Here is an 11,963-nt window from a genome sequence, read left to right on the forward strand (position 1 = left end):
GGTGTTTTCCACAGAGAGGCAGCCCCACAGCACTGGATTTCAGTAGTTTTTTATTTCTAGCATCCATACACGCCCCAGGTGAGTGATCTCCTGTCACGACTCAGAGCACACCACACGACCATGCACAAAGCAGGGTGTTTGGATTTCATAAATTATTTCTTCCAGCCTCCACTAGGCCTCAGCAGACACGTCACTGCTAGGTATGGAATTCTAATCAGCAAAGTTACAGGCAAGGTCTTCTTGCTGACACTGAAGCTATTTTTCTGTTCTATTCCTGCATGTGGCAGCTCCTCGGTGGGAAGGACACAGCTGTCTCACCACCATCCTCAGGACTTAGTTTTTCTGGTAGTAGAACCATTTGTCAACTGTGTGGGGCAGAAAAAAGGAGGAGGTTAGTCCCCTGTGAGCCACCCAGTTATTAAGCAGTTATGTGGCAGTGTGTGTGTGTGTGTGTCACCTCCAGCTCAGGGGCTTCCTCTGCTTCTGGCAACAGCTCCTCAGACAGCAAACAGGTTCTGGCACAACCCTGTTTGCGTGGATTTGTTTTCCCAGAGCAGTCAGCCTTGCTCAGGCTGCCATTAGGAGCATCCATCACTTGGTGCAGGCAAGGACAGCAAGGCAGGCTTCCCACTGGCTCAGCTGATTCAGGGGGGCAAAGCCTCCAACTCCCATGCCCACATGGGAGATACACATTTTTAATAAAATAATAAACCTCCACAGGTTTATTCCCCATGAAGGGATTGCAAGAGTCAGCCCAGCTCTTCTTTCTGCTCCCAGCTTGCCCTCAGCTTGCCTTTGGGCCCTGCCCTGGCTGCAGCACCCTGCAGGTTTAGTTCAGCCCCTCATTTTCCTGGCTGCAGCACCCTGCAGGTTTAGTTCAGCCCCTCATTTTCCTGGCTGCAGCACCATGCAGGTTTAGTTCAGCCCCTCATTTTCCTAAGGACAGTTCCCCTGAGGAAGCCCCTGCTGGGTGCTGGGGTGTCAGGGGGGTTTTGGGCTCACCTTCGGGTGGGATGGGGCTGGCAGCTTTACACGGCGGCGCCTGAAACGAGAAGGGTGTTATCAGAGACCAGAGGTGTCCTTCACTCTCCTCACAGCATTTAGGGCTGCACAAATCTTTCCTGAGCACCATTTGAGCCCCTGTGGCAGCTGTGGGGGAACAACTGAGCCCCCGTGCAGTGTCCTGTCATTCCTGGAGCGTCCCCATTCCGGGGATGCCCGAGGGGCTCAGCCTCCGGGGCCACTCCCAGCACAAGCAGTTCCCACTCCAGACCCTACACAGGTGCAGGCAGCTGCTTTTTTTAAAAATATGGGGGAATAGAGGCATGAGGGGCTCTTTGAGAACTCCTCTGAAGAGCTTTCCCTGGTATTCAGCAACCAAAGCCGGAAAGTCTGGCGACACATCCTCCATGAGGGCTTTCGAAAATCTCACTGAGACCCCTAATTGGGATCCCAGCACTTTAGAAAAAAACACAATGGTTTTAAAGATCTCTCCAAGGCTACAGAGAGACTCAGGTTTCCAGTTATGGAAGGGATCCAAGATTTGCACTTTGATTTTCCTGTCCCCTCCCTCTAAGCCCTTTCAGGTTGCCAACAGCAGTACTCTTCTAGTCTAGGGAGACACAATTAAATCCAGAGGCTGGACAGGAGAACTACACCAGGAATGTCAAGCTCTTCATTCTGAAGCTGCAAAATCCCTGGGGAATTAGACTCTCTTTTCTCAGAGGGAGACCTGGACTGTGAAGCTCTTGGAAGCCCAAACAAGAAAACCCTCTCAGAACAGCTGACAGCCAAGCTACAGCTCAGAAGTTTAGCCCTCCATGCAAACTCCATTTGGGATTCCATCTCTTGGGTGACTAAGGGCAGGGAGAAGCCTCTGGGGGAATGTGTGCTTCGCTCCACATCCATCCTGTTTAACCAGAAGCAGGTGTTCAGCCACCCAAAACACTCTGAGCATGCCATGTGCCATCCACACAGAGAGGACAGTTCCCCACACAAATTGCACCGTTTTCCCTGATAATAACACCAGGATCTGGCCACTCAAACTGGTACTTACTGCATTCACAGTAGCTTTTGCACAGTCTTGACTACAGCAGAAGGGGCTCTCAGACACTGTCAGGTTGGTGCTGGAAGACATTGGGCACTTGTGAGAAGGTGCAAGCCCAGCCTCCCCCCAAGAGCATTAAATAATGGAATATTAAAGCTCTCAGCTGCCAGGTGGAGGGGGGAAGGCCTGGGGAGGCAGCCAGCAGCTAACAGAAAGCATGGCACCCCTCAGGAAGGGATGTTCCAGGGTTTTTAATTTAGGGAAGAGGAAAGGGCACATTCCCACAAGCATGAACCTACCAGTTGATCTCCCCTCCATCAGTTTTCTTTGTTATTAAAGCTTTCCAGTGTTCGTGGGTGCTTTTGATGACGTCCAGGGCAAAATCCTGAAGTTGGAGATGAGAACAAACATCATGTCAAGTGGAAGCACCAGACCACCTTCTCCAGACCCTCACTCACAAGGAGCTGATTTTAGGCAGCTCTGGCAGGGGCTGGAAGAAACCTCTTCCTCTCCAGTGCCGTTCAGGAAGAGCAGAAACTCCCAGCGCACAACAGCTGAAACAACCACGATTGTGCAGCAGAATTGTTTTGCTTTCAAGATGGGAGGATCTGCCAAGGTCAAGAGCGAGCTTGGGGCCAAAAGAAACTGAACAGAGTCTCAGGCCAGTGCTCCATTCTAGAAGCACCTCCACCCTGCTGCTCCTCCCACTCGGTTTGTCTCCAGCAGCTGCTGATCCAGGCCTGTCCAGGAGCTCCCTCCACTCCAGGCAAACAATTCAGAGCAGCAGGAAGAGACATGCAGCTGAGCTGGCTTTGCAACTCCTTAAAACTCAATTTGTTTCCAGGCAGATCAACCTCCCTTAAAAAGGAGCAATATATGCTCAAGCATTAACCTGTCAGCTGGAGAAAGAAACACACACAGTTCATTGTTGGTGTGAACAATGGCACTAAATGTCCTGGTTTGATACCACACTGAGCCAAATAAAACACTGCAGAGCATGTCTGAGGTTCTTTATCCTGATTTTCCAGTTTTCTTGATGGGTTTCACCCATCCTGAGGGGCAGCAAGGTGTTCCAGCCTGACCAGCCTAGTGCTGTGCTACAGCCAGGGGACAAGTCCTTCATCACTTCCATTTCCTTTCCCAGAGAGGGCTTTGGCAAGAATTCCCCTCCTCTGCATCACCTCTGGAGCCCTGGGAATTGAGTCACCTCACTAAACCCCTCATGGCACTCCAGGAAGGGCAGGAGTGAGGACACCAAAACAGGATTTCACCTGCTCAGGAGCAGTAACTTATCTGATCCAAGCCAGAGAAGAGGCAGAGCCCTGCCAAGGCTGAGCCTTACTCACAGGGTGTGAGGGAACACTTCATGCCTGAAGGAAGAAGTGCCTTAACTCCTCAGTTAAGTTTAACTTGCACCAGTGGAACAAAGCCAACGGGTAAGGAAGGCAAAGGGTGATGCCAAGCTGCCTTTGCTCCAGAGCTGGAGCAAATAAACCTGGTGTTTTCCACCTGCTTCTGACACCAAGGCTCCCAGCCCTGAAGTGATCCCACATGAAAAAAATATTCAACAACACCACAGTGATAACCCCAGGCATTTTTTTTTCTGGTATTCCTGCACTCACTAGGCTGGAAAAAACCAGCAGGATGAACTGAAATCAACTCTCAGCACCCCATAAAAATCCATTCTCTCAGCAGCTCACTCGTGTCCCCACCCAGCCTGAGCTCAGGTTTGGGACTCTGTGCACAGGAAGGTGATCCTACCTTGCCTTTAAATTCCCCATTAAAGGCAAACTGGTTTTCTGGCTTTCCATCAGGTACTTTGTATCTTCTGAACCAATCCACAGTAGCTTCTAAGTATCCAGGCTTCATCCTTCTGACATCCTCGATGTCTGGCAGGGGACACAGGGTTTGTTAGCCAGAAACAGTAACAGAATGCAGTGAATTGCAGACTTTAAGTGGCTCTGCTGAGTTGTTCTGGGCTGTGCATCCCCAGGGTCCCCAGGAGCTTGGACACATTTAAACAGCCTGGATTAGGGGCTTTGGGGCCAATCCCTTTCCTTGCACTGTTTGGAACGCCAGGCTGTGCAGAGGATTGGCCACATGAGACAAACAGCAGTGAAATGTTTCGCTCCAGGACTTTCCTTCCAGCATCACACCTGATTGCCAGCAGGGCACAGAGGGAGCAAGCCCTGTCCCCAGCTCCTGCAGGCTCCCAGGGGAGGAAGGGAAGGACTGGAACACCCCCTGGAGCTCACCATTGTAGCTGGCTGCCTCGGGGTCCTCAACGTTGATAGCAATGACTTTCCAGTCTGTCTCTCCCTCATCAATCAGGGCCAGCGTGCCCAGCACCTTCACTTGGATGACTTCTCCCCTGGAGCAGACCTGCAAGGAACAAAGGCCCTGCTGTCCATCCTGCTGCACCCAAGGAGAGCACGACAGGAGGCTGTGCAGGGGCTCAGCCAGCAGCCAGCCACCATGAAATTAGCTCTGGCTGTCAGCAGCTCATCAGCCCTGCCTCATCTCAGCAGCAATCTCCAGGGGCAGCAGAGGGAAACAGCACATTGTTAAGGGAGGGGAGGTAGGAAATGAATAATGGCCCTGGATAATTGGCTTTGGAGACATTAATTACACGTTTCAGGAGTCGTTGAGGATGCCTTACCTTGCTTCCAATCTCGCACACATCAATGGGATCGTTATCTCCACAGCAACCAGTATTTTCATCCTTGTGACCTGGGTCTTCCCAAGTCTGAAAAACAACCCCAAAGCAACACCAAAATCAACCACACATAAGAATAAGAACCCACAGGTTTAAAGAGGTACAAAAAGCGGGTTTATTTTGGGCATGCAGTTGCCTGGAATAAACAGAGGATGGCCCACTTCACACCTGCTGCCAGGTCAGGTATTTGGGCTACTGCTTCCCTTGGGCCTGGGAAGTTTGAATTCAAGTCAAAAGCTCTCATCTTTCACAAGGTAAGCAGCCCCTTCCTACCCACAAACGCCCTTCCAACGACTTTCCAGACTTCCTCTGTCCCACAGCTGCTTAAAGGTGAAGTTCACATCTATAAAGGGCAATTGTTGATTTGGCTTCCTGCCTGTTCCTCTCCCTATTCATTCCTTAGCAGAAGTTTCCTGAACTCCAGATAGCAGTCCAGCAGAGATGGAAGACAGGCAGGGTGTATTGTTTCCCTTTAATTAAACAATTAAAGACACTGTTAACCCTGGAGAAGTGATAAGAATGTGGAGTCCCACTGTGCTCCCCGGTGCATCTCACTCACAGTGGTGAATGCACATTGAAGGACACCACTCCAGAGGCCAATTAATTGACTCCAAGAACAAGAGCTGTTTAAAAGATGCTCCTGATCAGGAGTGAAAAGCACTCCATGCCCACTTGCATCATAAGGAACACGTACTCCTAAGGGGATTGAGATATAAAAAGGAACGTTCTTCCCAAACCTCTGTGTACCAGGACAAGCCCAGTGTAGTCAGGACCTTGTGATGTTCAGGAAGTGTTCAAGAAGATGTTCTGACACCTGAGTGGTGCTGTGGGGCCACAAACACTATCACATTTCTCTACCAGGAAGTGTTAAGCTCTTGATGTATAAACACCTTTGATCCATGAATACATGACAGAGCAAAGGCTTCAAAAGACACAAAGAAACAGGCACCAGAATCCATTCAAGCAGGAAACAACTCAACCTGTAAAGCCATGTGGGGAAAACACTCGACATGTGCTACTGTCAAGAGCACAAATACCAAACTCAGAGTGTTTGCCTGACACTGACAGCTTATTTCTCTGCAGGAAACCCCAGTCTTAGAGAACATCAGAGGCAAACAGCCTTGTTTGAAGTCCCTCTTTATCTGGCAGCCCCCAGCCATTTAAGAGCACGTGTCCAGATGTCACTATCGTGGTGCCACCTTGCCAGCTGTTTCTGGGAAAGCACATCTGTGCAGTGCTGGGCGTTGGCAAGAAGAATCTCCCATAAAGATTCAGCCTCAATCCTGCACCCTCAGGATAAAGCCTCGTGCTCTGCCAGGCAGGAACTGAAGGCACTGCATGGCCAGATGCCCCATGACAGCTCCCTTCAGCCACAGAAGGACCTGCCAGCTCCTGCCCAGCCGAGCTCCCAGCAGCTGGGGATGAGCAGCAGGAGCTCCTCCTCAGGGAGCTGGTTTGTACCATCAGAGAGAAGCCTAAAACCTGGCATTTCTGATTAAAAATACCCCTGTTTTCCTGACAGGTTCTCTCCCTCAGGAGCACAACAAATCCAGCTGCAAACACCACGCTCCAGACCAGACTCTCTGCTGACCTTTTTGCTCATTCATACAGGCACAGAAACCCTCCCTCCTCCCCACCAGGAGGGATGAGCCCCTGGGATAAACCACAGGACCTGTGGGATGGCACCATAATTCCAGATGTAGCCCTTGTGGGGAAACACGTTCGCTACAAAGCGCAGCTTCCCCTTCTTCACATCTTGCTTAATTGGGTTTAAGGGTTCCTTTGTGGAAATCTGAAAGAGAAGTTTTAAATAAATAAATATATAATAATTATAAGATCGTTATAATATAAATTTATATTATATAGTATTGTATTATATTATAACATATTATATAATATTTTTAATTATTATACTATACTATTATATTATAGTATAGCATATATCTAATTAATATAATAGTATAGTATAGTATATATAATTATATACTAATATATACTACATATAATAGTATTTATTTAATTATTATAATATACTATAATATACGATACTATATATAAAATATATAATATATAATATATATTTTATATAAAATAATATAATATAATTTATATTACTATAATTTATTAGTATATTATGATTATATTATATTATATTTATATAGTTATAAATAAATCCCTCTGCTTTACCCTTTATGAATAAAAAAGTAATTTTTTAAAATGGAATTGACAAGCCAAGAGACCAGGAGAAGATGCTGATGCTAGCAGCAGATACTGGACACCTCCTGTTGCATTGCCATCCCTTGGAATATGGTTTCCAGCAGACTTATAAGCCTTGGAATCACATGGGGTTTAGAGCCATAAAATATTGCTTTAATCAGAAGCCATGGGAGAACACCATGGCATTCCAACATCTGCAACCTCAGCCTCCACACCAGACCTGCAGCACCAAGCAGGGACTGAGAGGGAGAAGTTAGCAGCCACTCTGATTCTGGAGGTGGATCTGAGGAGGGCTTGGCAAAGCCAAGCCAAGCATTAGGATGGAGCTGTAATGTAGTTACCTCCATTTTAGCATTTGTCCATCGAGGCACCTCCACGACCATGTTGAACACATTCTGAAGAAAGCAGAAGAGCAGTGAGTGGGAAGGAATCTTCTAAACTAGGGAACACATACAAGTGAGCACAAAAAACAGCCAGTTCACCTGAAACCATGCTTTCTTCTGCTGGTTTTTTTTTTTTTTCAGTGCTAATTTTGAGACAGCTGATGAAAGTCCTGTAGCCCAGTCAGTCACCTGTCATCACTCCAAGCTGAATCCCCCAAAAGACCCCAAAGGCCAGATTAAGGTTCCCACATGTTCTCCATCAGTTGCCACCTGCAAACATCCCCATCCCATTCCTACACTACAGGAACAGGTTAAATCAATGGCAAACAGCTGCACACAAACTACCCTGGACATAACAAAATGGGGTTTGGGCCATATTTATTATGTACAAAGAGCCACTCTGGCCATCCAGAAAAGACAAGACCAACAGGACAAGCCATCTCTTTAATAGTGTGGGTATCTATGTACTGCCCTGAATGAATGAGACCACCACTCCCAAATATTCCAGCCATAGTGTAGGGAAGGATGCCCTTTCTCCAGGCTGACACTCCTCTAACAGCACACCTTGCTAGTGGCATGGTGTGAGGATGAAAACGTGGGGGAGAAATGCAGAACCACATCTCACTGTATCTTGTTTACAGGTGACACTTGAAAACATCTCCTGTTGATCCAGGTGGGCTGAGATTTCAAGGTCAGCCTCCTCTCCAAGAAAACAGGCTTTTCCACACCTGAACCTTAACATCTGCTGTTTGAAGAGATTATGGCTTTTTAACAAAAAGTCAAACCTTGCTCCCTGGCCTGGGCAAGGTTTCTAATCCCCACCTTAAGCAGTATTAGCATGGCAAAGTCCCTCCAACCTGTATTGCCCCATAATTGGATTGGTATTGTGCAACAAGTGCTGTTACATCACTGACTTTGCCCACACCCTTCCCCAGCAGAGCTTTTTTACAACCCCTTAATTGCAGGGGGTCACTGCTCATTTGCATTTTACATGCACAAAGGCACAGAACTGGGTTTATTCCTAACTCCAGGGAAGGAATGAGGCAACTGGAACAGGCTGGGCTGGCAGCTTATGGCTTTGCAGGCAGGGAAAGATGACTTGGGGCTGCATCTTTGTAAGGACTGAAGCCTCCCCGTGGTCCAGCTTGGCCAAAGACACACAGAAAGCAGCTCAAGGTCGTCCCTTTGCAATGACACAGGTCTGGGTAAGGTCAACACAGCCCAGCCTGAGTCTGAAAAAAACACCCTGCAATCCTCTCAGCATCTTAGGAGTCTGAGGATAAAGATCAAGGAGCCCAGACAGAGTGGGACAACCTTTTGCTCTGAGCTGGGCCCTGCATTGTAGCTGGCAGTCCACCTGCTAAGTGATGAGTAAAACCTCAGTGCTGAGGCACTCCAGGCACAGAGAGAACCCCAAGGGAGCAAGCAGCACTATTGTGTAACTTCAGGGACTGTGACCTTCAGCTATTGGGACTTTTTTCTCTGAACGACTTGGCACAGAGGTGCTGGCAGCAGCAGTTTCCCCTGTTAAGCACTACCAGGTCAAGGAACTCCCCCTCACCTCTGTACTCACTCCCCTGCTCCTTCCTCCCCTGTTCTGCAGGCATCTGCAAAGCATGGCATTATCTGGATTTTCCTTGTCTGGCTTACCTGCCAGGCACCTGCACTGGGAACTGCTTCCCTACTGAGCCCTGGATGACCACAATCCATCTTTTCTCCTCTGTGAAGGCAAAAGCCACTACACACTTCCCAGAGCACCTCAGGTAGCTCCATCACCTTCACCTCAGCAGATCAATCAGCTGCTTTTTGGAGGTTCATCTCTCAGCTTTTTTTTCCTTTTTCCTTTCCCAGAACCACTCCCCACCAACCTCTGAATGTCAGCTCTCTCGAACAAGTAGTAGCTGCTCCACTACATTTCCCAAGCTGCACAGATTTATAGTCAGAGAAAGGAACAAGCTACAACAGTAAAGGAAACAGAGAGCCCGAGGCACCACTGAAAATGCATTAAATGAAAACTGAAACACAACCATTTTGATTTCCTGAAGCTGGGGCATTTTTTTGCTCAGCACAGCCTAATTTGCCTAACCACTGGCTGTTAGAAGGATGTGAAAGACCTGCAGCACTGCAAGGGGCAGGTTCTGCCAGGCAAGAGCTCCCAGGAGATGCTCCAGCAGGAATTTAACCTGCTCATCTTCACCTTCTGTTCCTTGTCAGATTTTACTGCAGGCCATACTGCAGCCAATCCCCAAGCCTGAAATACCATGCAGCACCCATAGGAATGGGGGTTAGATATTACAAAAAAAGCAGTTTTCTGCTTAGCTAACCCAAAATGCCTGCACGGCTGAGCTCAAGCCAACCACTCACGTCTCTGACGCAGGAAATGGGAATGAGATCATCCATTCTCTCCTCCTGGGTGGCTCCACCCGAGGCCAGGATGGAGAGAAACCCATTCCTTGTAGGGTGAGCCTGCCCCAGGTGTCTCAGGCTGCAGGACCCCCTGCGACCTTGGATGTTTCAGGACTCCCTGATCCCCTGTGTGCTCCCAGATCCCCTGGACCCAGGGATGTTCCCAGATCCCCATGTCCCTTGAATGTTTCAGGACCCCTGGTCACCTGTGCGTTCCTAGATCCCTAAGTCTCCTTGGATGTTTCAGGACCCCCAGTCTCCTGCATGTTCCCAGATCCCCTGGTCCCCAGGATGCTCCAGGACCCCTTGATCTTCTGGATGTTTCAGGACCCCTGATCCCCTGTGTGTTCCTAGATCCCCTGGATGTTCCCAGATCCCCTGTGTGTTTCCAGATCCCCAGCACACAACATCTGGAATGTTGCCAGATTCCCTGATCTCCTGTGTGTTCCCAGATCCCCTGGTCCCTTGGAAGTTTCAGGAGCCCCTGACCCCTTGGATGTTTCAGGACCCCTGAGCCCCTGTGTGTTCCCAGATGCCCTGGATGTTCCCAGATCCCCTGGTCCCCTGTGTGTTCCCAAATCCCCTGATGCCCTGTGTGTTCCCAGATCCCCTGTTCCCTTGGATGTTCCAGGACCCCTGGTCTCCTGGATGTTCCCAGATGCCCTGGTGCCCAGGATGTTCCCAGATCCCCATGTCTTCTGTGTGTTCCCAGATCCCCTGGACCCTTGGATATTACAGGACTCCCTGATCTCCTGGATGGTTCAGGATCCCTGAGCCCCTGTGTGTTCCCAGATCCCCTGGATGTTCCCAAACCCCCTGGATGTTCCCAAATCCTCTGGTCCCCTGTGTGTTCCCAAACCCCCTGGATGTTCCCAAATCCCCTGATCCCCTGTGTGTTCCCAAATCCCCTGGTCCCCTGTGGGTTCCCAGATCCCCTGGTCCCCTGTGGGTTCCCAGATCCCCTGGATGTTTCCAGATCCCCAGATCCCCTGTGTGTTCCCAAATCCCCTGGTCCCCTGCGTGTTCCCAAATCCCCTGGTCCCCTGCGTGTTCCCAAATCCCCTGGTCCCCTGCGTGCTCCCAGATCCCCCGGTCCCTTGGATGTTCCCGGACCCCGCATGTCCCGGACGTTTCAGGACTCCCCGACGCCCTGCGTGTTTCAGGACCCGTTCTTACCTTCCCGGCGTCCGCGTACATGGGGATATCGTGGAAGGGGGAGATGTAGCGCCCGGCGCCATCCTCTGCAAGGCAAGGGGAGGGAGCCCAGTCACGCACCGGGGGCACACCTGAGCGGGCTCAGGCGGGGCCCGGCGGGCTGTGAGGGGCAGCGGGGGCAGTGGGGGCGGCGGGGGCGGCACTCACTGAAGAAGAGCCGGTACTCGGGGCTGTGGGGCCCGGCGCGCTCCTCCACGCCGTACCCCGACATCGCCGCGCACGCGCCCGCGCTCGCCGCCGCCGCCGCGCCGCCGGGAGGGGGTGCGGGGCACAGTGCGCATGCGCCGCCCGCGCTCCCGGCCCGCCCCGCGCCACGCGGCGCCGCAGGGAATGGGAATGGTCAGTCCTGGTTGGGAATGGTAATTCCTGGTTGGGAATGGTAATTCCTGGTTTGGAATGGTAATTCCCGGCTGGGAATGGTTATTCCTGATTGGGAATGGTTCTTCCTGGCTTGGAATGGTAACTCCTGGTTTGGAATGGTAATTCCCGGCTGGGAATGGTTATTCCTGATTGGGAATGGTTCTTCCTGGCTTGGAATGGTAACTCCCGGCTGGGAATGGTTCTTCCTGGCTTGGAATGGTTCTTCATGATTTAGAATGGTCCTGCCTGGCAGGGAATGGTCACTCCTGGTTGGGAATGGTTATTCCTGGTTGGGAATGGTTATTCCCAGCTGGGAATAGTCATTCCTGGTTTGGAATGGTAATTCCCGGCTGGGGATGGTTCTTCCTGGCTTGGAATGGTTCTTCCTGGCTTGGAATGGTCCTGCCTGGCAGGGAATGGTCACTCCTGGTTGGGAATGGTTATTCCTGGTTGGGAATAGTCATTCCTGGTTTGGAATGGTAATTCCCGGCTGGGGATGGTTCTTCCTGGCTTGGAATGGTTCTTCCTGGCTTGGAACGGTCCTGCCTGGCAGGGAATGGTCACTCCTGGTTGGGAATGGTCACTCCTGGTTGGGAATGGTTATTCCTGGTTGGGAATG

At 50.3% G+C, this 11,963-nt stretch overlaps 1 protein-coding gene across 1 annotated transcript; it reads right to left on the minus strand.

Moving 5' to 3' along the window:
• Positions 1–33: 33 nt before the first annotated feature.
• On the minus strand, positions 34–11,244 carry PPA1 (inorganic pyrophosphatase 1). Its single transcript, XM_066554780.1, has 11 exons — positions 11,132–11,244; positions 10,946–11,010; positions 7,322–7,375; positions 6,436–6,555; positions 4,707–4,793; positions 4,303–4,429; positions 3,809–3,936; positions 2,347–2,432; positions 2,057–2,126; positions 1,003–1,042; positions 34–365 (listed from the first exon to the last, which is right to left on the minus strand). Exons 1-11 carry the CDS (start codon positions 11,193–11,195, stop codon positions 334–336), a joined length of 873 nt encoding a protein of 290 aa, XP_066410877.1. The 5' UTR covers positions 11,196–11,244; the 3' UTR covers positions 34–333.
• Between the last annotated feature and the right edge of the window lie 719 nt (positions 11,245–11,963).

This window comes from Molothrus aeneus, chromosome 8 (assembly GCF_037042795.1).
Source record: "Molothrus aeneus isolate 106 chromosome 8, BPBGC_Maene_1.0, whole genome shotgun sequence".
NCBI classification, from domain to species: Eukaryota; Metazoa; Chordata; class Aves; order Passeriformes; family Icteridae; genus Molothrus; species Molothrus aeneus.